Source organism: Lampetra fluviatilis, chromosome 27, assembly GCF_964198595.1.
Source record: "Lampetra fluviatilis chromosome 27, kcLamFluv1.1, whole genome shotgun sequence".
NCBI lineage: Eukaryota > Metazoa > Chordata > Hyperoartia > Petromyzontiformes > Petromyzontidae > Lampetra > Lampetra fluviatilis.
Window position 1 is genome coordinate 1,254,139 of NC_136301.1, and position 27,764 is coordinate 1,281,902.

Genomic DNA, 27,764 nt, shown 5'->3' on the forward strand with positions numbered 1-27,764 from the left:
TGAAATAGTAACGCTTGTGTAGATATCAAAAAATAACAAACATAGGGAAATAACAAAAATCCTGGCCTTATCTGTAGTGATTTGGACAAAGCATAGTTTTGACTGCAAGCTGAACCCAGAACTAGTCGGAGCTTAAATCAATCCCACAATAACCTCGAGTTAAAATTCACAAGTCGAATTGCAAGTGTCATGCTGGTAGTAGTAAAACATATGTTTTCCTAAAGGGATTTTTGAGGACTGCAAGGTTTTTTTTTTCCATTTGACTCACTTCGGGCACATAGCATCAACACATGCTCAGTACAGGTCAACATCATACGCACGTCCGCAGTCTCGGATGCTGCCAGATGGCATTTGGATCCAGAGGAGTGGTCTGTTTTTGTCTTATTTTGATAAACATAAGCTTCCCATGCCAGGGATAGTAACTGTTGAAGGGCGACATCGTGGATCTAAAAATACTGCATCCCCATCACCTTGCCATTAAAGTTCTTATTTCAATGAAGGGTTCAAAGTCATGTTTTTACAATTACAGGAAATAAAACATCTATTGAAGCTTGACTAATTTGTAGGAGGCCCCTTCCATTGTAGGGGTATGACTGGCATACTTCAAATATATAAATTAATTTAATTATTACCTATAATTACATTTACACACGGTGCAGCCGTGGAAGAGTGGTTAGCACGCTGCACTTTGAACCCCCACACCTCAAATTTGATTCTACATAGCTGTGGGTGTCCATCATGGACATTCAGACATTTGTGCAGGGCATTCAGTGTCACGATATTGGTTTGACGCCAGGTCATAGTGTCTATGGAAGGCTGTGGTGCAAAATTTTGGGAATCCACGATATGCTTGGCCTCATAAAATGCCTTTTGTTAACATCGATAACCAACTTCACCAGTAATGTTAGACTACACTGGGCATGCTAGTGAGATATAGATGGTGACAGATGTTCCCCCAAAATGCATACGATTGCTTATATATGTAAAAGCCCACTTCTCAGACATGCATACACTTGGCTTCATAAAATTATTCACAAATCAAATAGTCCAGCTCTACTGACCTATGGGTGCTTTTGGGAAACGCCTATTAAGGTTGGCACAATCATTGTTTGGTGTGTTGGGTTAGTGGTGGATTGCGAGCATCGCTGGCGTTGCCAGATTTTTTGACCCAAAGTCGAACTTGCTTTTCAAAGACCGCATACAGGAACTCCAAACATGCACACACACACATTAAAGATCAAAGCATTTACACCAATTCACATGCTCTACTCCTATTTACAAATGTTGGTCGTACAGTATTTTGCAGTTTGTGCTGTGCTTAATCAGAAGTCACATTATGAACTCGTGTCTTCAGAATCAGAAGTGTATTTGAGCCAAGAAGCTCGTTCGAATTTTAAGGTTTTGCCACATGCGAGCCCTGGCCCGGCAGGTGGGAAGCGCTCCATTTGGAGACATTTCTCCAAAAATGAACACGCTGAACTGAACCGTGACGTTCGTTCATGCAAATATTTCTCTTTGCTGTTCAGGCTATTGCCATTTATGCCTCGTCTTAAATTTAATGTGCAGCTGCCTTTTCTAACAAAGGCAATGTTTACTCGTTTTCAACACGTTCAAATCACGACGGCTATTTTACAGTTTTGAATGCCGCCGAGTACATGACCCTTCACCTCTCGGTCATCACAACCCATGCCACAAGTTCTGTTTCAAGTTTATAAAAGAATGCACAATGCCTGCAGTCTGTTTTGAATTGATATTTATTTTAAATTGTTGTGGATAATTCAGCCATGTTTTGTGCATTTACAGAATTAAAATTGTATTGAGTAACAGCATGTCTGGACATGTGTAAATGACTGTTTGGATGTCTGCGTGTTTATTCAGAACAGATTAGATCGGCCATAAAATCAGATATCTTGGAACTGAATCAGACTATGTATGGTACCATTGATCAAGCTATCACGAGTGTAAAAAAAATTCATTATTAATGTATGTTCAGCCCATTCAGACTTTTCCAGAAGTTAAAAACACCAATTTTTTCAGACATTTTCAATGCTAGGGAAGTTAAGGTTACTGCATATTCCATACCTGCCTGGACATTAACACATCCAATTTATTTTAGTTTATTACTTTGTTTCATATAGATTACTAATAAATTACATTGGTTAAGCTTACAGTAAATATACAATCCTGATCATATGGGACTCCACTGTCAGCCCATCGGATATGCAAACACCCTTAGGTTCAGAATCAGATTTGTATCCAGACTTGAACTGTTTACCACCAGTCGTCCACATGTATGCGTCATGGTGTCTTGTGCGCATTACTGCATATACACGTGTACATACCTGAAATGTTTGGGTTTACACACGCGTGAATTGGTGTTTCCGGTCCCGAGGATATTTATGGAGGTGTCCCACGTGTGAAACTGTACATGTCTGCAACTGCTCTATTTTTAGCAAGTCGCCGTGTTTCGAAGGCAAGTAACAACTTGCCCCACTCACAATTTTGATTTGTTATTAAGCAGGATTGTGACTCGATGAATTGTCACAATTTTGGGTCGTATGTATTACTTGTACTGAATTCAGTGCCTGCAAGGCTCATTCGCAAAATACAAAACAATCCATAATCGAATTAAAAGTCATAGCCCAAATATGTGAACTTATTGGAATGCCTGTCCCGTTGTGTAAATTGTGTGTACACATCTTGTGAGTTTTTATGTATCCATGTTTTGCACATCTGGAGTGGGATGATGGTCAAGTCTATAACACGTGAGTATAAACATTCTTGCACAGAATCCACAGGCTGAATTGATGGTGTCTGCTGATGTGCATGCACATGGCTGCGAGTGTTTTGAGCAGTGCAAAGGATGTCATCCCCGGCCGCCGCCTCCACCACCGCCGCCGCCTCCCTGGTTGCCGGGGTCTTGCGCTCCCGACATTATCAAGAACAGCACTATGGGGATTATGTACATCCACTGCAAGAACACAAAACATGCAACAGATTACCACCATGTCATGCCAGTGAACAACATCAGCTGTGCCATAGCTCATTCAAGCTTTGCCCATAACCAATTACTACTCTGCTCTTGGCTACAATGGATGGAGCCTAAATGCAAGGTTAACTTGACTACATGTTCAGATCGGAGTAAAAATACCAGATTAAAAATTGGTCCCTGGGAAAATTAAACTGCCTCTTTGCTTTGCAATTTTTTGGAAAAAATGCAAACTCAAAATTGTGTTTGGCTTGTATTGCAATTTTCATTTCAACAAGAGTACACAGTGTACCCACACCCCCTAGCAATGTGGCCAACAACATAAATGAAAAAACATGTTTTAAGAAATATTTTGATAATGTTGAAATGTGCGAGTTTACGGTCATGCACGCCAATCGCTTCGTCGTTCCTCATGAAAAAGAGGTTCATGACGAACTATATAGCTGGCTCTTTAAAGTTCACAATTTAAGCACTTCCACATTCCTCATTGTTCTAAGATGTTATTTGTTCCATCACGTGGCAAGTATTTGAGTGTTTTCAAAAAGCATTTAGGTAGAAACGAAATGCAGATTTTAAACAAATCAATCGATGTTCAGAATAGAATCAAGTACACTACTCAACTGTTTAATCAGCAAACGTGATTTTTTTAGTTTGCCAATTTAAAAACAGGTTATTTTATTTCTAAGATAACATCAAATGTTAGATTGAACGTGGTATGCATTACTCAGAAACTCTGAAGCCAGCTGTATCAGTCTAGATTTAGGGGAATTTATTAACTGGAGGTAGGGCTGAGCAGTGGTGTTTCTGACCAAATGTAAAACTTTTAAAAAGACATCACCATTTGCCCTGACACGCTGCAGTGTGAAGTGCTTCTAGCGAGTGTCTCTTAAGGCTGGTAAGCCGCACGATGGAATGTTGGTGAAGCTACCATCAAGTATGAAGCTGCTTAAATCACCCCGAGTGCGGTGTTCGTTAACCACAAAACCTTACCACCAATTGTCCATTTATACCGAGTCGATGTAGGGAAAGCCAAGACCAAAGCTCACATAGAATGCTACAAGTTTAGTGCATCGTGGCCTGCAATCAAATTAGGCTCAGTATAATCATTCTGTGCACTCACTATAATCGCCACAACAGTCCTTCAATGAAGAAAAACGAACAAACATAAATCTCGTGTTTAGTCTTCGAAGCCGTACAAGCAAGTGTTGTTAGTGAGCACATACGCGCGCACACGTTCCCTCCACCGGTGATTATTGGACTCGCACACACAACACACACCCCTGCACCTCCACCAATCATGCAGCACCACATTCTTACATAGTGCACTATTGCATCAGTTTAAGGTTTGTTTCAAATTGTCAGTAGACACTTCAATAGGGGGACAGAGTTGTATTTATATGGCTAAAAACACTTCACTGCCAAGAACAAATATTTCTTTATAACGTTAAAATATGTATAACAATAAGGAACAGGAGACTGGTATTATCACAGATTACATTTTACACCTTCCTATGTTTTCACCAGGAGGAAATACTAAATTATATAAATGATGCCAACTTCCTAATCAAGTATATCGAATGTGTTTCTATGCCACTGCCAATGCAGTCCCTTAAATTTCATTTGCAGTTTTCGATACCCACGTTTGGTTTGATAAAAGTGTTCAAACTGTGCCGAGACAACTATGAGGACAACAAAATACTGCAAATCACAAAAAAACCTTTGTTCAACACTGGGAAAATTCGTATTTTTTTTAAACCAAAAAATGGTACAAGTGCATTTTTTCTTTTTACAACTCTTAATTCACACGCAAGCACGACCTCGGCAACAACTCAGACGGAGCAATTTGACCAAGAATAAAGCTGTGTTAAAAAAAAGCAAACTTCAGTCTGCAGGGACCACCATCATCCCCCATCACATCATACTTGCAGAGAAGTTGCTGGAACAAATGCTAATATGAATCGTCTGGGAAGGCCCGGAGATCATTTAACGCAATCGTTTTTACTATAACATGTGTGACCATTGCCAGTATCAATATATAAAAATAGATTTTACCCTTTCTGGCAATAAAACAGTTGTGTTAAGATGTTAAAACACCAAACAGAAACCTTTTGCAAGGAATCGTGTCTGCATTCACCACACATAATTGTGAACATGCAAACAAAAACATGCTATGGTAATAATGGCATTGTCTTTGAAACTGATCGGTCTATAGCCGAGACAGCCTTCTTTAGGGCCTAGTCTCAACCAGGGTTAGACCAGAGAACGCCAAAAGACGAAAATCCTTTTGATTGTGAAACTGAATGTGGACCAATCAGTTTCAAAGACACTGCCAGATATTACCAGAAGCATGTCTTGTTTGCATGTTCACAACAAGTACCGTGTGTGGTTAATGCAGACACGATTCCTTGAAAAAGGTTTCTGTTTGGGGTTTTAACACCCCCTGTTTTATTACCAGAAAGGGTAAAACCTGTTCTTATAGGTTTTACTTTCAAATATAACCATTGCCTACTTATTTTTAATCGCAATTTGTGGGGAGGAAAAACTATAATTTGAGATATTATTCTGGGCATAATTTTACATCTAAATATATCTGAATATTCCATAAAAGGTAAATGACACCTTATGAAACTAGAGTTCGATATATTCTCCAGACAAGGTTTTGTGTACTTCAGCAAATTGTCATAAAATTGATTACTAATATTAAAAAATTTAAAGGAAATTGCAGCTAATCCATCTGAATATTGGCCCAGTGCTTACTTGTACAGACCAATGGGTCAATGAAAGTTATTTATCGTCAGTAATCTAACTACAAATCTGGATAAACCTTTTATGTCCGCATGTTTATTTCTACAAAACATTAATACGTTTAGCATTGTTTCACCAACTCTGTGCAAAGTGTACCAACACGAGGGTTTCTTAAGATATATTCCGAGCCCTTCAATCATACCAGAGATTTCTGTTTTACCAATGATCAGATGTGTAATGTGCAACCACTTAAAATTTCCATTTTCAGAAAACAGGGAAATAAATGTGAGACCTCAAACAGTGGAGGGCATGTTTGTAATGGGTTTCACAGAAGCTTGCTGTATTGCAGGGGTTTCCTTACAATCTCGACACCATCACCGCTCACCACTGCCACCACTCGCCAGAGAGGAACTCTGCAATTTTGTGTCGATTGAAGCTGTGCGAGAACACACGCTTAACAGTGAAAATTTTCTTGCTGTGGATTTCACACCTGATGACGATTGCCTGTGTTGCAGTCGAAACGTCGTGAGAATTTTTATTGTTTTATATTTGTATTATTTTATTATCTCCCTTCTACGTGACTTTACCGAAAGAACCAAGAATAGTGACCAAGGAGTTTACCCCGAGAGTTAAGTTACGGTTCGTAAATGAACCAACTGCGCGTAGATTGCCAATGGGATTTTTTTCTCAAGCCGCTATACGTGTGGCCACAATTGGTGGGTGTATTTAACCTTTTTAAAATAAATAATAAGTCCACGTACCGACGATGCTCTAAGAAATTCTGTACTAGACAGTGCTCATTGTAATGTTATCCAAAGCCAGTTTAGATCAAATGTCAACATGCCTAACTGGAGAAACAAATAATTGTTATTTATTAATTATGCTTTTTTAAAAATGTAATGTTTATACTTGTAAACTACATTATAAAAAAAAAATTTCATTGGAGTTATTTCTTAATTTGACATTTACCTATCTTTAGCAGCGTGTTGTAGCGCCAGTATTTATGTACATTAATTTCCCACTCGGGTCTCCCTTGCAAACATCTACACATTGCTTCAAGTGGGCTCCCTCCTGGCTTATGATTTATCCATAAAACCCACAGGTGGACAAATAACATTTTAAGCTATCAACAAATACAGATTGTGGAAGTAAACTTTTTTTAAACGATAATATAGAAGTTTAACATGTCCACCCCATCACCTGTGAAGCCATCGTACCTCTGGGGCTGATCAAATGAGTAGCGCGTGACGCTATTTTAAACGCCTGGTCACCGCCAAAAATGTGGCAATGGGAGATTGAGCAATACCCAGTGCTCAGCTGTGTACAGGGACACCTGGTGGTTACAGGTGGAAAGACACCAAGAACTTGGTTCAACAGTAATATCGTGAGTTGAACACGGGGCAGCAGTCGGCTTTCGCGATCAATATTATCCATGCGGTTTTTGTGTTAGATCGCGTAAATATAAATGTGTCGTTAAACCCGCCACCACCCAACACAGCCAATTAGAGTAAGGGTTGTCACGTAAATAGAACATGCCAATTCGTTACTCGTAACGTAAATCCACATTTAGTCTCCGACACACAACCGGTTAGTGCTGTACTAGTAACGAATTGTCACGTCTGTTTACGTGACAAACCTTACTAGTTGGCTGTGTCGGGTGGTGGCGGGTTTAACGACACATTTATATTTACGCGATTTAACCCAAAAACCTCTTATGAATAATATTGTGTACGGCAGATTAATACATTTAGCGTGGTTTTGACAGGAGGTCTATGTGTAAAGGGCGTGTGCAATCGTGCACATACGTGTACATTTATTGTTACACGTAATTAGACTCTTGCACTCCCACTTGTGATCGTGGGTTTTTTCACTGTCGCTTACCCGGGCAACCCCATTTAAAGCATTTAAGTTACATTTAGATTTTGCAAGGAAAACCCGAGTACCGGTTTAGTTACGTGAAGACCATGGCAACATATGTTTTTGTTATTCAACGTGTGACAATTTAGTTTGGAGGATGAAACTACACGCCATTCGGACTAGTGCTGGGGTGCACGTGCCGACAATCCATTAAAACTTGGATTGCAGCGTTGGCGGACCACATGCGCGCGGATATCCACCTACAAGAAGGGCGAGGTGCCTCTATATTTCAGGTAGTGCAGTGAGAAGGCATCTTTACATTGTAGCGTGACACCCGATTTGTACGTGTGGCCTTCGTTTTGGCGCCCCAGCTTGCTCCCACAGCCCAATAAGAGGACAAATGTCCCCAGCATAACTGCCTTGAAGAGGGGGGGGGGATATGAAACCTGGCGAGGCTGCTAGTGAACATATCGGACGTTTCACTGGTCGACTGCAGATGCAAGCCTGCTGCTACCACCACGACCGCTGGCCAGGATAGATTCCCTGCAGGCCGGCTCACAAGCCCCACGCAGCAGCATCAGCATCAGCAGCATCAGCAGCAGCATCAGCAGCATCAGCAGCAACCCCCCACCCGCCCGCCCCTTACAGGCACTCGCTCCGTCCTCGCTCTGCAGCCATACTAGGCCTCCGGGGGAGGCGGTGGTTTAACGGCCCCGGTCGCCATCAGTAAAACGGCACCGCCCAAAATGAGATGCCACTGAAGGGAGGGAGAGGAAAGGCGCAATGGATGGGGGGGGGGGGGTAGAATGTGGGAGGGGGGGGGTAGAATATGGGAGGGGGGGGGGATATGGGAGGGGATGGTTGGGTGTGGTGATTGGTGGGGGAGGAGGTGGGGTTCATGCAGGACATGAGATCAGGTCAAAAGGGTCGCAGGGGATGAGGGTCAAGGATTAGGAAATGTTTCAATGGTGGACAAGTACGAAGCTTCTGGAGGCTACTCAACGAAACACGAGTTTGTGTGCGTGCGTGCACACGCATGTGCGTGTGCACACGCGTGTGTGTGCACACACATGGCATTGATGTCTTATTAATACATGTCAGTCTTTAGGAATTGTGTTGCTGGTTACACATTACGTGCAACTATCAGTAACGATAGTTCACAATACCTGCGGTTATCGCTCACCAATGAGTGCATCAGATGACTGAGCTCACAATGGCGATGTCAAAAACACTGAACTGGTGATGCTGAAATCCTTGAATTGGGACAACAAATTTGACCAAAAAAATCGGCAAGAGTTGACTCGCGAATGTGATGTCCTCCAAGGGAATAACACATAAATAGGCTTTATTTTTACACCTCATTTTGAGCAATTTGCCGTTGTTACAATTGACAAAAAGCTCCTGTGAGAATATCGCAAAGTGGAGTGGAGCCTGGGGGGAAATGTTAATTTGGTGCACAGTTTTCCCTGCTTCTTCGTATGGAGTCTGAGATGGCTGCCTTTGCCATATGATCTGAGCGACGCCACGATTGTGGTGTAATTGGTGATCTGCAATAATATTACATCGGTGGTGTCCGTTGCTTGTGAGATGATTCAAATGTAAGAAAAAAAATAAGAATAGATTCTACCCTATCTGGCAATAAAACAGGAAGCTTTAAGATGTTCAAACACCAAATGGAAACCTTTTGCAAGGAATCGTGTCTGCATTAACCACACACAGTCCTTGTGATGAACATGCAAACAAGACACGCTCTGGTAATGAATGGGCATTGTCTTTGACACTGATTGGTCTACACCAGAGACAGCCTTCTTGAGGGCCTGGTCTCACCAGTGTCAGACCAGAGAACGCTAACAAGTGAACAGCACAAAGACAACGTCACTATCAGGGCATTTATAGCTCGGGGTACGCGTGCAAGCAAGTGTACAAGAATTCCGTGGGCTAATGTTTGTTAGCAAGCGTACAAGTCCACACCTGTAGGCACAAAGTTGTATAACAGCAACGTCTGTGAGTGCATAATTACGGGTTGGATAGTGCACACGGCCACACATTCTCAAACATCCACTCGCATGCACAACAACCCCCCAGTCAGCCGCTGTGTCTGGAAGAGAAACATGATCAATATAAACATTCTCTGTGGTGCTGGTTCACACCTCAACAGGTGAACACAACAACTTAGGCAGGCGAACACGACTAGACTGGTGAACACAACAACTTAGGCAGGCGAACACGACGTGAGTGGTGAGCCACGCGGCGATGACACCACCCCCTCTGTTCAAGAGAGGCTGCTCACCCCCAGTCAGCGGAGGCCGTAATCTCCAAGAACAATATCACCAACAACAACAACAAAACACTCAGACACCCGAGCGTGTGTCACCAAAGCGGGCGGGGGTCCTACTGTGGCGGCGGCTGCGTGTTTGTCTAAGAAGGTGGTGACGAGCACCTCGACGATCGTGGCACTGCACACCACGCACTTGTGCGCATGTTGAACTTTCGCCCCCGTACGTAGCCCACCGTGCTGATGTTATCGCAGGCGCGCCGTGCTTACACAAGCCGCCACAGCAGGCAGGGCTCGTCACCAGAGGCGGTGGTTCAAGAGACCAACAGCTCCCCACGCGAAGGCCCCGGTGTCGCAAGAGGTCGTCCATAAATGACGTCACGCGATTTTGGACGATTTTTGACCTCCCCCCCCCCCCTCGTCACACGGCGTCACAAAAAGTCAGACCCCCCCTCAAATATGACGTCACAAAGCTCTACCCCTGTCCCCCCCCCAAAACCATATTTACATTTTGAAAATAAAACATGCTTCAAATCGCTTTAAACTATTGTCATTGTAGTGCGTAATTAATGTGGCGCTGCACTCTAATGTTATAGGAGAAAACATTTATTAAAAAGTCTATTTAATTAAGTAGAACGTGTTGTCTATATTTATTTAAAGTTGCGCATTTTGATGTGACGTCACATTTCTCAAACCCCCCCCCCACCTCGTCACACATCGTCACAAATGTCTGACCGCCCCCCCCCAGGTGCGTGACGTCATTTATGGACGGCCCCCAAGCCTATCCTTCTTGACGAACGTACCGGTGGAGGGGGGGGGGGGAAACCCGCACGGCCACCCTACACACGTAAGAACTTTAAACCGAGGCGGCAAGAGAGCGAGGATGTGGAGTGGGCTGGCTTGTGTGTTCATTCACAACAGAACCATGAGCACTCTCGGATCCAAGCAGCATTTCGAGCCCTAACGGCAATGTGACCCCGACAGCCACGAAGAGACGATCAAGACGAGGGTGACCTGAGATACACAGGGACGGCCAGGAGGTCGGATCCAGACATCATGCAGACAGAGCGCACGGTGCTCTCATTTAGCCCCCGTATTTACATTTTAATACAGAATGTAGAATTTCAAACGGTAATTAAGATGCCACATCTCTCGTTTCAAAATTATACGAACTAAAATCTCCTCGTGAAGGATGTGTTACCAGTGATACAAACAAATAAAAACATAAACAATGATGGATGTGTATTTTAGAAACAGCTCAGGATTCGTATTCATAATCTCGAGGCCCTCCTTCAATCGTTGAAGGTTCAGCACACATCCAAGTTACTGTTGAAAAACCTTAGCAACTAAGTTGCTGTTGAAAAACCTTACCAACTAAGTTACTGTTGAAACACCTTAGCCACTAAGTTGCTATTGAAAAACCTTAGCCACTAAGTTACTATTGCAGGCACGAAAGTTGTAAGTCTAAATTGAAAAGCCTGAGCCAATCGGAAGGCCCAATGCTGAGACCACCCCCACCAACTTCCTGTTGCGTCTGCACTCTGCTCACTTTCCTTGAACAACTCTTAGAGACCCTATCGTCACGCAACTCATGCCATGCCAAGTGTTATACTTTACATACAATTGCATTCAGCATTCTTTCTAATTTGTAGCTCCGGCAATCAACTTGGATTATGTTTAAAATGTGGACCGCGACGTTTCCCGAACGGAGCATCGAGGCAGTGGTGCGTGCATGTCCACGTGCGTTTGCATCTCACGTATTTGGCAAAGAACGACTTCTGCTCCTGTGGGTTCTTGGTCCTCTGCGCCTGCTCCTGCTCCAGGCGCTGTATGTACGACGCAGTCTCCGGTCTAGCGACAACACAATATCACCATCGGCACCATGAGAGCGCGCGTGACACCGTCGTCGCAACATCGGCCCAGAGTTTCGCTTCATTAAACAAATGCTGCTGTATAATGGTCTGGAAGGACAATCGAGCGACGGACAAAAAAATGTGTTGTGCATATGTGGGGGTCACCGTTTCTCCGCTGTTGTGCACCTCTCTCTGCAGGGGGGCGGGGGTGGGGGGAGAGAACGCTCACCCTAGCAGGACGACCGGCGTCGTCACGGTCAAGGTCGTGTTGAAGTTCTCCAGGTCCACGTCCTCGACCTCGTAGCCGTGGCAACCGCCGGGTACCACCTCGAGGGAGATGCCAGCGATGGCGCCCACCGCGTCCAGGTGCAGCGTGAGCAAGTCCGACAGCTGGGCCTCCAGCAGGGCGCACTGGGCACCACAGGCGCACGGCGCACACAACGGAATGATCATTCAGACTGCGGGAGGAATCCGATGAGCTGTGAAGCTCTTTAACACGAAGGCTTTCGCGACCAATATCATCCATAATACAGGTTCTTTGGGTTAGATCGCGTAAATGTATAAATGTGTCGTTCAACCCGCCACCACCCAACACAGCCAACTAGTAAGGGTTGTCACGTAAACAGAACGTGGCCAATTCGCCACTAGTACAGCACTAACCGGTGTGTTGGAGAGCCAAGCTAGAACATTTACAAACTGAGTACGATGTTTTGCCAGTAATTATAACTAGCTTCATCAGGCGACAGCCAGATTTGTGGAGAAGTCAACCTGTCTTGTTCCTTATATAGAGACGTAGATATGGTGACCACGCTTCTGCGCTGTTGCGCTACGTGGGGGGGGGGGGGGGATTACGGAGTCAAGGTACATGATGCATGTGCAGTATGCGAGTCCTTTGATCTTGTCCTTCCTGTCTATTGTGTGTATTAAAATAGCCGTACCAACGGTAATCCCTATTGAAGTACGCTGCCCTTCATAGGCATGCATTTAAATAATGTATTATTTGATGATTCGCTTCCACACAGCACTAAGGCAGTAGCTATCCGGTGAAAATTATTTGTACTTCTTTCAATTTCGATAGATTATCTAATTAGTCTTGGCCAGTAGTAGCTAGTTTTGCACAGAACTTCAACATTATCAAAATCAATTGAGTGTCCTTGTTGGCACACGTGTTCTGCTACAGCTGACAGTTGTATTTGCGAGAATGTAACATTTCTCTGATGTTCCTTTAGTCTCGTGCTGATCATTCGTCCTGTTTGCCCAACATAACATTTACCACACGTGCAGTGAATCCTGTACACACCTTCTGTTGATAGCTTCGGTAATACATATTTTGTACCAGATATTAATTTCTGTATTTTATGTACCGTGCCAAATCTGACTCGGATGTTTTGTTTTCAAAACACCTGGCTAGTTTATCAATTACTTCCACAATGTATGGTATTTTTATCGTTTTAATTACTTGGGCAGTTTCAATGCTCGTGTTATTTGATTTGGTTTTGGCATTCAATGCCCTGTTGATTTGTGCATCATTGTAACCGTTCATTTGCAGCGCTTCTTTAACATGTTGAATTTCACTTCTCAGACTGTCACCATCTGACACTTTCTTAGCTCGATGAATGAGCGTCTTGATAAGAGCAGATTTCTGAGTGGGGTGATGGTGTGACTGCATTCAGATAGGCATCAGTATGCGATTTCTGTAAACACTGTGTGTGTTATTTTACCATTTCTACCCCGTCCGAGCAGAATATCCACAAATGGTCGAGTTCTGTCAGCTTCCACTTCCATGGTGAACTGTATGGATGGGTTTTGCGAGTTGAGATTATTTAGAAATACGTTCAGTGTATCTTTGCCATGTGGCCAGACCACCAATGTGTCATCCACATATCCAAACCAAGCAGATGGTTTTAGTGTGCTTGAAGCTATTGCTTTTGTTTCAAAGTCTTCCAAGGACAAATTCGCTATCACAGGAGACAAAGGTAGAGCTTATTGGAAGTTACATTGGGAGGTACTCACGGCTCTCACGAATGTGAAGACGTACTCTGTCGAGCTCCCGTCTCCTCCCATGGGGATGGGCAGACGGATCCGGTACAGACCATCCACCTCCGCCACTTCCTGAAGACCGCACAGCGCAAAAGGTTACGGCGATTGGGATACGATACGCAGCGCAGCACACGGAACGGTAAGTGTGTCGGGCAGGCGTTAAACGGCAGTCGTTGCAGCACCTGTCCCAGTACTTGTTACACGACGCTACCCACTGAACATGTTTACATTAACGAGAGTTTGTCGGAGTGTGCATTTATCTTGTCTAATTATCTGGCTATATATTTCAATTGCTGTCCGTTTACCTATTTTGACATGTGCATATTTTGGATATATGTTAATATGTTCGTCTGGTTTGCAGTTTATCTGAATATTTGGTTATATGATTGTCTGTTAATCTGGTTTTCAGTTTATCAGGATATTTGTTGACCGACTGTCCGCTTATATGGTGGTTGCGTTGGTTGCGTTGGTTGCGTTGGTTGCGTTGGTTGCGGTGGTTGCGTTGGTTGCGGTGGTTGCAGTGGTTGCGTTGGTTGCGGTGGTTGCAGTGGTTGCGTTGGTTGCGGTGGTTGCGTCGGTTGCGGTGGTTGCAGTGGTTGCGTTGGTTGCGGTGGTTGCGTCGGTTGCGGTGGTTGCGATGGTTGCAGTGGTTGCGGTGGTTGCAGTGGTTGCGTTGGTTGCGGTGGTTGCGTCGGTTGCGGTGGTTGCGTTGGTTGCATCACCCGTAGCTTGTTCCTCTCGTCATCGGTGAAGGGCGGCTGGGAGATGGAAACCGCGTGCTCACGCTGCGGACGCCAAATCACTGTCCCGCGTCGCCGGAACTGCACCGAGCCGTCTGCACTCGCGCGGCGACAGCGACGGGGGAGGGGGGGACGGCAACGATCTTGCCTTCATAGCGGGCACTTGCTACCACGCATCAGCAAACTCACAGCACCTTACATCGCAACTCACGTCGACCATTCCGTTGCCCGACAGCAGTCTAACCGAGGGGAACCCCAGCGGCAACCGCCCCCAACGCGTTGTTGACAAGGTGCGCGCAGCACTCGGCTACGCGCGGGGTAAAGTTATCCAGCCAAGGCGCGACGTGATCAGGTGGTTTTCACGATCAAAGTAAAAATCCCTGGGTAATCTTTAAAAATGTTATCGTGACATCGGCGTAAGACGTGGGCCACTCTTCTTTTTAATGTCACAGGATCTTTTGCGTCCACCGTGAACCAGACGGTGCTTATATATATAACTTTGTACGGTTAATACACCCGCAGCCTTGACCACGGTGACCCCAGAGGTGGAGCTGCGAACCTCCCTGCAACAAGTGGCGGTGCCGCTCAGTCGTTGCCCCGGGGAACGTGCAGCGTAATGAGCACCCCCCCCCCTCCTTCCCGAGGGACCACCGCACACGGGAGAACGTGGATCAAGGGAGAGGCACAGGCGCGAAACGTTGGACATCGCGTACAACAAGAGACACTGGGAGACACTGGAGCCATGGGGCGGAGAATTAGGACACGGCACACGAGAAACAGGACACAGAAGACAAAGCACGTGAGAAGTAAGACATGAGGGGTAACAGACACGGAATGCAGAAGGCATACAGGCAGGACACGATACAGGTCAGTGAAAGAAGATCAAAATGAGACGCACAATGCATGGGGAATGCACAAAGAACCACATCGGTTCACAAAAAAGGAACGGAAGCAATTCACAACCACACAGAGCTGGCCAAAGCCACAGAAACCCAGCTTGGTGTGCGACCGGCAAATGTCGCCGCTCACTCGCTCATGGAAGTGACCGACGGTGTGCGATGAGCCTCACCAACTTCAAAGGAGTGTTCCAGGGGGATGCTCACCACCCCGTTCTCAACCTCGATGCCATCGCCTGCCTGCGAACACGGTGGTGGAGAAGGTGACACGGCAGAGGGGTGAGCAAACAAAGGAAAGGTCTCGCACCCACGGTAGAACTTGATTCGCCGGTCCATGCTTGCCACCTACTGGTCGCTCAGTCAACCCTAAGAATTGCCAACTCGCGTTAGGGCAGCGGTGAACAGAGTGAACACGCTCACCATGACCCCTGTGAGACCACCAAGCGGTGAACACAGAGTGAACACACTCGCCATGACCCCTGTGAGATCACCAAGTGGTGAACACAGAGTGAACACACTCGCCATGACCCCTGTTAGACCATCAAGCGGTGAACACAGAGTGAACACGCTCACCATGACCCGTTAGATGACCAAGCGGTGAACACAGAGTGAACACGCTCACCATGACCCCTGTTAGACCACCAATCGATCACTGCTCATTTACCCATTTCAAATAACGGGTTGCTTCGTGAGGACTAAGGCAGTTTCTCAAATGTAAAAAAAAAATTAATGTCCAATACAATATAATAAACAAAAAAATAAACACTACAATACAATAAACAAAACAATGCGATAAAGCCAACACAATATAATACAATAAACAATTCGATTAAAGGGGGTTCTCAGAGTGAGTTCATGGGATCGGCCCCGCTATTCAGCGGCTGCACACACAAACACCGATCAGAATTGAATTTGGTGTTGCACTTCATTTGGCGAAATTCCACCTCTGATAAATAAGAAACCACTAACCCCTCCCCCCCGATATCGATTTGGTCCTCATGCTCGACTCTCGTTGCGAGGCGGTGGCACCGTGACGCGGTGGAGAGGAACGCGTGCCGCCCTCGACTGTGCCAAGCATCAAAATAAGTCATTTTTTTAAAAAACGTTTTTTAAAACACGCTTTAATGAAATGTACTAGTAATGGCAGAACTCCACGACTCCAGGAAGTGGCCCCGAAGCTTGCCACAATGTAAGGGACCGTGGCCAATTACAGCCAACGTCAGAAGAGCGTGGACAATTAGACCCAAGCCGAAACATAACCTCTAAAAAAGAATGTTTAAAAATATATTTTTATGATAGAATATAGTATTGTCATCAGTATGACACAAGTATACCAAGTTTTCAGTCGATACCACATTGGGAAGTGGGTTAAAATTGAGTTACAAGATTTGAGGATACAACAACAGACAGAGTGAGTTAAATGAAAGCGTGTAGTAGTAGTAGTGATGATGATGCCAAATTCTAAGGTTGTTTCGGTAAAGTCACGTAGGTAAAATAAAATTAATATTAATTTTAATGTTTTACCTACGTGACTTTACCGAAAAAACATAAGAATATGAATCCTTGCAGTCACGAAAGCTTCAAATCTAGAATTGAAGATGCCAAGTTCGAGGATTTCTCAACAGAGTCCAGCCACAAATCTCTTCGGGTGGCGCATGCCACGCACCGCTCTTCATATTCCACCAAGGGGATTGTTTGGTCTCCGTTACGGGGGATGCCGTCGGCAGCACGCAAGGAACCACATTTGGTTTAAAAACAATGTTTTGTAAATGTTGCTAAGAGCCAGAAAACATCCTTCACTTTAGATTGGAAGCTTTCGTGACTGCAAGGATTCATATTCTTAGGTTTTTTCGGTAAAGTCACGTAGGTAAAAAATAGAAATAAAATAATAATAAATGAAAATAACTCAATTAAATTATTTTATTTCTTTTTTTTTAACCTACGTGACCTTACCGAAAAAACCTAAGAATAAGAATCCTTCACTTTGAAGGATGTGAAGAATAACAAACCACGTGTGACGTCACTCCCACGGTCAAGTGAAGGTAATTGATGTTTAGTTTAGGGACCAGGTGAGGTTACAATGCCGGCTGATCCCTACCCAGGTGCCACACAGGACAAGGGGGAGCCGGCATCGTGGTGGGTATCACGGTGGGTATCGTGATGGGTATCATGATGGGTATCGTGGTATCATAATGGGCATTGTGATGGGCATTGTGATGGGTATCGTGATGGGTATCGTGATGGGTATCGTGATGGACATTGTGATGGGTATCGTGATGGGTATCGTGATGGACATTGTGATGGGCATTGTGGTGAGTATCATGGTGAGTATCGTGGTAGATATCATGATGATGGGTATCGTGATGGACATTGTGATGGGTATCGTGATGGGTATCGTGATGGGTATCATGGTGGGTATCGTGATGGGTATCGCCACATACCAAAACGCTTTCTCGGGCCTCAGCTCAGATGCGTCCCCCCCCGCGCCCCGTAATCTCTGCTCCTGACCACAATCCTGACGTTCAGTATCTCACTCAACATCGACACTGCAGCCTCAGCTCTTCAGAGAGCTGACGCTGGTGTGTTTAGTTTGCTGGCCTCACCCCCCACCACCACCACCGCTAGGCCACGTACGGCGCGAAAGAAGTTCAACGCACGCTGCGAGCAGCCGCCTGTGAGCCCCGCAGACTCCCCGGGACGAGACGAGGCCCTGGGGCCCTGGGGGGGCCTCCCCTCGTCCCGCCTGCCACGCCAAACCTCGCGGGTTCACCAACGCGGCCTGCCGCGTGCCCGCGGCCTTCCCTGTGCCGCCGCCGCCGCTACTGCCGGGGCTCGGTCACAGCACCTTGCCCCACCAGGCTACGAGGACGCCAGGCTAGGACGCCAGGCTACGCTACGCTGGGTTGGGTTGGGGGGGTCTTTGTCTCTGTGCACAGCCCGGCGAGGGGGTTCGCCACGACCACCCCTCCAGCCCCTCACGCCCCTCACGTCGGGGGCTAAAGCGCCTCCGCCATCCCATCCGCACCTTCCTGGCCACGGCCACGCCGGGCAGCAGCAGCAGCAGCAGCGCGAGGCAGCAGCAGCAGAAGGCGGCAGCGGCGAGGAGCCCGGAGGACGAGGAGAGGGACGAGGAGGAGGACCGCGCACGCCGCTCCCGGCTACCGGGTTCAGCTTCAGCAGCAGCACGCCGCTCCGCCATGATGGGGGTCAATGGGGAAGGGGCGGGGTCTCGAAATAGGGGGCGGGGCGTCTAGAAATAGAGGCGGGGCTTTGCAGGGAGCGGGAGGGGCCTCGAGGTGTGGGGCGTGGCTTATCGGGTAATGGGCGGGGCCTGGAGGGGAGTGGGCGGGGCCTATCGGGTAATGGGCGGGCCTGGAGGGAAATGGGCGGGGCCTGGAGGGGAATGGGCGGGGCCTAGAGGGGAATGGGCGGGGCCTGGAGGCGAATGGACGGGCCTTTAGGGTAATGGGCGGGGCCTGATTGGAAATGGGCTGGGTCTGGAGGGGAATGGGCAGGGCCTAGAGGGGAATGGGCGGGGCCTAGAGGGGAATGGGCGGGGCCTGGAGGGGAATGGACGGGCCTATCGGGTAATGGGCGGGGCCTGGAGGGAAATGGGCGGGGCCTAGGAGTGTGTGGGGGGGTGATGATCTCCTCGCCCCGCCCCTTCTTTTCCTCGTGTTTGTGGATATTGTTGTTGGCATCGTCATTTCCCAATAAACAAATCACAGCTTTCTTGGAAATGATTTTATTCGTAAAAATACCAGATATTTAACTTGCATTCAAACACTCGAGTTGCTTCATGCCAATATAATGATGGTTCTTGAGTTTTAAAAAAACAGCATACAGTACATCTAAAGATAAAATCCAAGTTAGCCACTAAACACTACTGGGATGCGATACGTTACACTGCGGGGAGCTCTAATGTCATCTAGAAATAAGATTTAGATTCATTTGTAAAGTTAGCCTCCCAACATAAACTATATATGTGTGTATGATCCAAGCCGACCTACATTTGCATTGTGACGTCTCGACACGTCGCTATCGGGTCGCCACGGTGGCTAGATGTTCACTACCTCGCCTGGTCTACAGGAGGTCGTGGGCTCGGTCCTGCTGTATATGTGGAGTTTGCGTGTCTCTCTCATCAGCATCACGGTGGCTAGGAGATGTTCACTACCTTGCCGGGTCTACAGGAGGTCGTGGGCTCGATCTCGATCCTGACACCTGCTGCTGTATATTTGGAGCCTTGTTGCAATCGGAGTCTCTTCATTCTCACTGAGGCGCACTTACCCCCCCCCCCCCGGCTGCCGAGATTGCAAATGCGTCCTGATGGTCTCTGGCAGTGGTTCCCAGTGGTTCCCAATCCGGTCGGTGGACCACCCGGTGGTCTGTGGCTGGCCATGGGAAGTGGTTTGCAAATCTGTGCGGAGATTGTATAAACATATTTATATTCCTCACAACACCGGATTTTGTTACTGCACGCTTGCAAAAAATGTGAGGGTTGCCACAGTTCTGCGGATCCACAAAGGTCCGAATCACACGCTCAAATACTCAGCCTCCTGAGAGTAACGCACCGCACAAGAAGCGATTATTTCTTGTCGAAGAAGCAGCGGCATGCAATAACTTACGCAAACAAAACCACGACCCCACCACTCCGTACGCGAAACTTCCTCACCTCGCCCAAAGTCGCTAAGTGGACAGGACTGCCACGATATCAGTTCTCAATACGATACAATATACGGTACACTTTGAGGATGTAACCATCATGGCGATATCTCTTTAGCACAAGAATAGTTGTGTTTTGCATTACCATCTTGTGTTTGTGCTTTACTGTATGTACATCCGGTACGGACACAGATGACTTAAAAAGTTCATCGGCTGCAGTTGGCTGAACATAAGCCAGTCACAATTATTCTCATCAATGTAACTTTACAATATACGATGCTTATAAAGCACATTCTGTGAGTTACACGAGAAATAATTAAATGAAATATAAACATCGTGTCATGAAACCGCCATGCCATCAATCACTCTGAAAAATGATTGTAAAGCACTTTGAATGGATCGTCACTATGTAGAACTTTAACAACTGTGCTCATTAAGTTGTAAATCCCTCGTGAGGAATGACATCCGTAAACAAATGTAAAATGACCACCGATCATCCTGATACGAGATTTTGCAACAATGATATGATAGTCATGGACGTTACATGGTACGATATATATTGTAGTATCGCTCATATTGTGACAACCCGATACATTACGTGACAAGACGCGTCCGTACGCTTTGCCGCATGGTTGACCTAGGGCAGGGGTCGGCAACCTACGGCTCCGGAGCCGCATGCGGCTCTATACGGGCTGCTTCTTGACAATATGTACGTATGTACAGTATGTACTCAGATGCATTGCGGCTCTTGAAATACTGAATTTTGTACCGAATTGGAAAGAAATGGCTCTTCTTGTTATTTTGGTTGCCGACCCCTGACCTAGGGTGTAACAAAAAATCTCTCCGGGTGAAGGCGACGTTTAATCTCTTCTCGTTTTGTGCCACCGATTTATTCAAAGCTACCACCCACGAGCCGAGCCGGATGTTTTTCACACGGGAGAGATTTTCCACGGCACTATTCACGCGTTCAGAGGCTGCCGCGGCTCCTGCTGTTGCTGCTGTTGCTGCTTCCGCTACAAAAAAGCGCGGCAACCCCCGCCCGCCACGTGCCGATTGCCTCGGGCTGGAAGCGTCGGCGATGGGCGGATGGAGCCAGTGGGGTCAGAGAGCAGAGGAGCGGTGGTGAGTGAAGCGGCGAGGAGGGGCGGGAGGGCGCCCCCCACCGCTAAAGTTCGTCGTGGTGCTTGTTGAGGTCTTCGCCGTAATTGGTCGCCTGGCTGCCCACAAACAGGCTCCAGGCCTCCAGGATCTCCTCCTTCGTCAACTTCCCATCCTACCCCACAGCACAACAACAACAACAAAATGGAATGAGGGAGACCGCAAGATCCAGCAGTATAAATGTAAACGCCACAGTTGGTGGATTGGCAGGTCACGTCTGGCCTGCGTGGAGGGTCTGGGGAGCTCCCCTCTGAGGAGGAGCTCCCCTCTGAGGAGGAGCTCCCAGAGCTCCGTACAGCTGAGGCCTTCCCCGCCAGCAGCGGCGCAAAGCCACAAGTTGCAGCGCCGCGCATTTGACCTTCACGCCCGCGCGGGCGCCTGCGTGCCAACGAGCGAGCGTGCGAAGCGTGCCCCACGCGTACCCGGTTGCGATCGGTCTCGTAGACGAGGTGCCGCGCCTCGGCCTCCGCGTGGTTGTAGTCGGGCGGGGGCAGCACCCAGCGGCGCACCTCGTCGTAGCTCAGCTTGCCGTCGCGGTCCGTGTCGCGGAAGTCGGTGAACTGGTGGCGCTCCGTCTGTACCCACTCGGGCTCGGGCTCCCCGGGGGACAGGGCCTCCCCGCCCCGGCCCATGATGTCACCTGCCGGAGGGGGGGGGGGGTGAAGCGATGGGGAGCGGTCGGCGAAGAGAGATGTGTGTAGAGACAGGTACGTATTTGTTTGTGGTGTGTGATGTGCGGGGTGTGGGGTAGTGTAGTGGTTAGCGCTCTGCACTACGAATCCGGCGACCCGAGTTCGACTCCCACGCATGGCCAACACCAGCGATGATTACCTCAACCGGTCTTGGGCCTCCTCTAGGTCGACTCAGCCTCAAATTAGTACCTGGTGCGGTGTGTAAAATGTCAGCACTGGGGAGACAAAGGCGGCCGGGCGTGGTTGCTGGCCACCCACCTCCTTCGTGTGCTTTGCCGGCCTTCATAAGTCCTGCTCACTAACAGCACTTGCCCCAACAGTCTGTTACAGGCTATACGGGGGACCTTTGTCTTGTATGAGTGGCGGCGTAGTGGTTAGCGCGCTGCGCTACGAAGCTGGCGATCCAGGTTAGATTCACGCTCACGGCCAACACCAGTGACGATTATCGGTGCCACTCGCTGCTGAGCACACTTACCAATGTACACACTTACCAATGTACACACTTACCAATGTACACACTTACCAATGTACACACTTACCAATGTACACACTTACCAATGTACACACTTACCAATGTACTCGTCCAAGCTGATGGCACCATCGCCGTCCTTGTCCAGGTCCTCCATTGTCTCCTGATAAGACAGTGACACAGCCACTCGTTTCTCCAGGGTCTCCCGATGCGACAGTGTGTATGACGTCTGTGGGCTCAAGGTGCACATAGCCTGGCACAAGCGTCGTGGTGACATCACCGACACTTAGTGGCGAATAACGGTTGTTGTTGTTGACGTCTGTTATATGGTGGGAGTTTGCATGTCTCTTGCCTTGCTGTTGTGTGGATTTTTTCTGCAGGTCCTCCGGTTTTTAAGAGTCGCATGTCTAGAGTATGTGGCTGCTATCAATTTACACACGATGAACCACTTTGTTGGGCTATCATTTGTGGCCAAGTCGCTTCTGAAAAAGAGCTACATAGCTCAGTGGGCCCTACCTGGTGAAATAGAAATATATAGAGTATGTGTGCGCGAGCACACGCATCCACGCGTGTGTGTGTGTGCAGTGTAGCAGTCAGGGTGCTGCGCTACAAACCCGGCGACCTGAGTTCGATTCCTGCTCATGGCCGACTCAGCCTCAAGTGAGTAGCTGGTGTAGCGGTGTGCAGTAAACATCGCCACCGAGGAGACAAAGACGGCCGGGCGTGGTTCTGGCCACCCACTCCCTCGTGCGCCGTGCCGGCCTTCGTAGGAGCTACTCGCTAACAGCACTTGCCCCAACAGTCTGTTCAGGCTATACGTCGCGGTCTTGGCCTTTGTATGTTGAACTTGTTTCGCACTGTACATAGCCAACCGTACTAATCAGAAGTGCGGCTGTATACGTGTGAATGCGCGTGTGTGCGCGGGCACGTACGTGCGAGTGTATGTGCGTGTATGTACACCCCCCCCCCGCCCCACCATGACAACGACGCTCTCCATGTGCGTGAAGTCCTCGGGGTGCATGAAGGCCGTGAGCTCCTCCACCGTGGCCGCCATGTCCCCGTCGCGGTCGGCCACGCGGAAGCGGCGCTCGTCGCGCTGCAGCATGTGGCGGTAGGTGGCCAGGTCGCCCTCCTGCACGTGGAACAGCGCCGCGCCCTCCGGGTCTACGCGCGAGAGAGACGGCACGGCAGGGGAGCGACCGGCGGCGGCCGCGTGGTCTCCTTGTGTCGCACAATCGCTGAACGTCGCCTCTTTTCGCCGTAGCCACCGCATCCGGATTAATCTGTCCGTTCCTCTCGAATGCTCTCGTGGGCATCCTAGAGTGGCAGTAAGATGCTCACGTGGGCATGCTCTGACACTCTAGGATGCTCACGTGGACATCCTTACACCCCCCCCCCCCGCCCAATCCCCGCCCCCCCACGTCCCCCCTCCCCCCCATTGCCCTCTACGAATCAGTTTCAGCATCACACAAAAACCCCTCCCACGCACGCGGACGCGGGGCAGAGCGCCGCCGGGCCGTTACCCAGGGTGTTGCCGTAGGAGGTGTTGCGGTATTCCTGCCAGGACACGAGGCCGTCCCCGTTGACGTCGTACTCCCGGTGGCGCTGGCCGGCGCGCTCGCCCGCGTGCCGCGTGTGCGTGTGCTCGATCCACGCGCGCAGCTCCGCGCCCGTCACAAAGCCGTCGCCGTTGCTGTCCACGCGCCCCACGATGTTCCTGCCGCCCGCGCAAGACGCGTTCATGCGTTCCGTTAATTCCTTCGTTCATTAATTCATGCGTACGGCACGCAAATGGCAAAGATAAAAACCTAAAACTTGTGTTTTACCAGGTAGGGCCCACAATATAGGTGTTTTGGGTTAGGTCGCGTAAATATAAATTTGTCGTTAAACCCGCCACCACCCGAAACAGCCAATTAGTAAGTAAACAGGACGTGCCAATTCGTTACTCGTACAGCACACCGGTGTGTTGGAGAGTAAACTCACAACATTTACAATTCAAGTTTTATGCTTCGCCAGTAGTTACAGGTAAGGCCCACTGAGCTATGTAGCTCATCTTTTTAGAAGCGACCTGAACGCGTGTTTAATTCTGGAGGGAAAGACCAGAGGACCCGGATGACAATCCACGTGACCATGGGGAGAGAAAGAGAGACACGCAACTCCACATGAACATATACATGTTGTTTTCCTTCGAACCGCACCTCCGATTAACACGGTTGGCTACGTACGGTGCGAAAGGTTGGCTACGTACGGCAATGGATACCAATTGTAATTTATATCCATTCATGAACCCCACCCTCCTTCGCACGTGAACTGCTCACAAGTGACGTCATCACATCTATCCCTCTATTTAAGGAACGAAACAGGAGGAGGATTTCTCCATAAATCTGGCTGTTGATGCTACTTGTAATTACTGGTGAAACGTCGTACTCAGATTATAAATATTGTGGATTTGCTCTCCAACGCACCGGTGTGCTGTACTAGTAACGAATTGGCACGTTCTGTTCACGTGACAAACATTACCAACTGGCTGTGTCGGGTGGTGGCGGGTTTAACGACAATTTATACTTACGCGATCTAACCCCAAAAAATCCCCTATACTCTATTACCGCGCGAAAAAAGTTCAACATACACACACGGCAGGCATGGTCAGGGGTCGGGGGTCGGGACCCCGCGGGTTACCCCAAACGGTGGCGGCTCTCGTCCGGCGTGAGCTGGTCGAAGGTGCGCGCCTCCTCCACGCCCAGGAAGGCCTCGTGGTCGTACTGCAGGCCGTGCGCCACGTCGCCGTCCAGCGGGCGCTCCCCCAGGGACTGCTCGCGCCGCGACAGCTTCTCCAGCGCCGGCACGGCCTGCGCCGCCGGCGGGGCCAGCGTGGCCAGGAGGCACGCGGCGGCGAGCGCGGCGAGGGTGGTGGCGGGGATGGGCAGTCGCGCCATCGTGCTGCTGCGAGACCAGAATCGGAATCCGTGATGGAGGTTTTTTGGGATGAGAATCGGAATCCGTGATTGAGGTTGTTTAGGATGCAACTCTGGCCTGGTGAAGCTGGTTGTAATTACTGGCGAAACGTCGTACTCAGATTGTAAATGTTGTGGCTTGGCTCTCCAACATAAAACCGGTGTGCTGTACACTACACTACTATACACTACACTATACACTACACACTAGTGCTGTACTAGTGACGGATTGGCACGTTCTGTTTACGTGACACTAAACCTAACTGATTGTCTGTGTCGGGTGGTGGCGGGTTTAACGACACATTTATATATTTACGCGATCTAACCCAAAACCCTCTATTATGGATACTATTGGTCGCGAAATCCTACGTGTTAAAGACTTAGACTGGAGCGCACCTAGCCTGGCACAAGCAATGAAGCTATTTTTCACATCCTGGCATCTGGAGTTCCCACCTGGTTAAACACAATAAACGATTTGTTTTATTTTACCCGGTAAGGCCCCACTGAGCTGTGCAACTCATTTTTTCGAAGCGACCTGGACACCACAGATGGCAGCCCAACGAGAAGCGGCTCATCACCATCACCGGATGCAGTGAACGCAGCGAAAAGAGACCACGTTCAGTGAGTGTCAGCACGAAGAGACCACGTCAGCTCATCCCGTTCATTTATTTATTTTGATGAGGTCCACTGAGCTAAAGAAGCTCTTTTTGTGTCCTACAGAGACACAGCGGGAACAAACCGCGACCACTGGGGCTCGCACAAACGCAGTTGTGGTCCCAAACGCGTTCCACTCGCACGCACGAAGCCACGTGGGCGACAGGGCAGGTCGCCAGGGGCCGCTGTGGCTGCATGGGACACTCGCAAGCAGGCGAATGCCCCCCTCCCTTGCCGTGATGATATTGTTTGGATCATCCCACGCTTACATAACAGACTTTTCTTTATTTTTAACAATAATGTCTAATAGTGTATTGTATTACATTGCTGTTTTATATTTTTTTACCTTTTCTTGTTTTATTGTATGTAATGGCAGAGATTAGTGATTAATAAAGTTCAACCATAACCACAATCATATACACAGAAATCTATTTTATAGCAATATATTGGGGGGGGGACATTTTGAGCATATTTGAATATTGGGGGGGGGGGGGAGGGAACGTGTCCCCCCCAATAAATATTATAATTACGGCTTTGCCACAGGCTGTGGCCAAGCAGGCTGAGCGGTGTTGGTTTTCAATCCGCCCGGCGACCGTCTCGCTGTTGAGGAGCGTCGCTCCCCGCGCCCCCGGCTGCCGCCAGCGGGAAGATTGCCCCCGGCTTGCATCAGCCACCGACGACGCACCAACAACTTCGCCCCCATCGGACTTTCCCGATGGGGGGGGGGGGAGCTGGAGGGCGAATTCGCCCCCGTCGGCAAAGATCTGACGGCGAGGAGCGACGCTCACGACAACAAAGACAAAGTGCCCCCCGCCCCAGGTGTAGCCTCAACAGACTGTCGGGGCAAGTGCTCGCCACTCGCGAACAGCACCGATGAAGGCCGGCACTGCGGCACACGAGGGGGTCGGGTGGGTGGGTGGCCGGCACGGCACACGAGGGGTCGGGTCGGTGGGTGGGTGGCCAGCACCACGTCCGGCCGCCTTTGTCTCCCCCGTGGCGATGCGAACACGCCGCACCAACCAAGCACTGTACTAATTTGAGGCCGAGTCGACCGAGGGGATGCCCAGGACCAGTTCAAGATAATCGTCATCGGCGGCCGTGAGCGGGAATCGAACCGAGTTTGTAGCGCGGCGCGCTCACCGCTACGCCCACAACAAGAAACACGCGCAGCGTAGCCAGCCGCCAAGTGTCGGCGACTTCACCGCGGCGCTGGTGCCAGGCTACGTGCACACTCCGTGGCCGCGGTAAAGTGTCGAAGAGGCTCGCCGCTGGCTGGCGAGGGGGTGCCACGCGTGGGCTTCAGTGACCGAGACGACTCGGCGTGGTGCGCCAAACGTCTCTCACCTCCCGCGCGCTCGTCTCTCACCTCTCGCTCGAGTCCGACCCGTCCGAGATCACGCGGCCTCCGCTCTCTCGCACGCACGCAGCGGGCAACTCCGCCGCGGATTTTGCCTCCTCGGCACCACCCCCCTCCACCACCCCCCACCTCTCCCTCTCTCTCTCGCGGCCACCGTGGCTCGGTTCGGAATTTTAGGAATCGCGGTGCAACCAATCGGAGAGCCTCGTCTCAAACGGGGCCCCCCCCCGCACCCCACAGCTCCCACCCCCCGCGAGAGACGAAAGGGGAATGCGCCACGTTGCAAGGCAGTCGCCCGGTCTGGCCGGAGCCGCACAACTTGAAAGGAACCATGCGGTTTTACTATCCACGTGGGTCGCGCTCCCAACGAACGAAAAAAAAATCGTCTCGGCGAAGTTCGCAGAGTTATTGGCGATTTTTGTT

General features: G+C 48.9%; 2 protein-coding genes across 4 annotated transcripts; both read right to left on the reverse strand.

The window, feature by feature from the left end:
• Positions 1-1,738: 1,738 nt before the first annotated feature.
• EMC10 (ER membrane protein complex subunit 10) lies at positions 1,739-18,632 on the reverse strand. Its single transcript, XM_078868990.1, has 7 exons — positions 18,421-18,632; positions 15,569-15,635; positions 14,482-14,594; positions 13,733-13,831; positions 11,949-12,130; positions 11,624-11,717; positions 1,739-2,971 (listed from the first exon to the last, which is right to left on the reverse strand). Exons 1-7 carry the CDS (start codon positions 18,592-18,594, stop codon positions 2,867-2,869), a joined length of 834 nt encoding a protein of 277 aa, XP_078725116.1. The 5' UTR covers positions 18,595-18,632; the 3' UTR covers positions 1,739-2,866.
• Positions 18,633-19,134: 502 nt separating this feature from the next.
• Positions 19,135-27,437, reverse strand: LOC144942246 (reticulocalbin-1-like). Of its 3 annotated transcripts, none has more exons than XR_013639346.1 (8): positions 27,351-27,437; positions 25,056-25,316; positions 23,900-24,093; positions 23,353-23,540; positions 22,479-22,539; positions 21,638-21,855; positions 20,878-21,330; positions 19,135-20,694 (listed from the first exon to the last, which is right to left on the reverse strand). XR_013639346.1 is itself a non-coding variant. In XM_078868991.1 (7 exons), exons 2-7 carry the CDS (start codon positions 25,310-25,312, stop codon positions 21,223-21,225), a joined length of 1,026 nt encoding a protein of 341 aa, XP_078725117.1. In that variant the 5' UTR covers positions 25,313-25,319; positions 27,351-27,437; the 3' UTR covers positions 19,135-21,222. The 3 variants fall into 3 exon arrangements, 1 of the variants encoding a protein (XP_078725117.1); XR_013639345.1 differs by having other exon boundaries at positions 25,056-25,319; XM_078868991.1 differs by having other exon boundaries at positions 19,135-21,330; positions 25,056-25,319.
• Positions 27,438-27,764: the final 327 nt, after the last annotated feature.

Excerpts from the sequence above, each read along its gene's own strand:
- EMC10 (XM_078868990.1), bottom strand. The coding sequence starts at position 18,594 with ATGGCGGAGCGGCGTGCTGCTGCTGAAGCTGAACCCGGTAGCCGGGAG. Across the intron at positions 14,595-15,568 it reads GGAACACTCCTTTGAAGTTG|ACGGCTCGGTGCAGTTCCGG; the intron begins GTGAGGCTCATC and ends GCGCGAGTGCAG. Across the intron at positions 12,131-13,732 it reads TCTTCACATTCGTGAGAGCC|TGCGCCCTGCTGGAGGCCCA; the intron begins GTGAGTACCTCC and ends TGTGGTGCCCAG.
- LOC144942246 (XM_078868991.1), bottom strand. The coding sequence starts at position 25,312 with ATGGCGCGACTGCCCATCCCCGCCACCACCCTCGCCGCGCTCGCCGCC. Across the intron at positions 23,541-23,899 it reads CTCCTACGGCAACACCCTGG|ACCCGGAGGGCGCGGCGCTG; the intron begins GTAACGGCCCGG and ends TCTCGCGCGTAG. Across the intron at positions 21,856-22,478 it reads CAGCTTGGACGAGTACATTG|GTGACATCATGGGCCGGGGC; the intron begins GTAAGTGTGTAC and ends CCCCTCCGGCAG.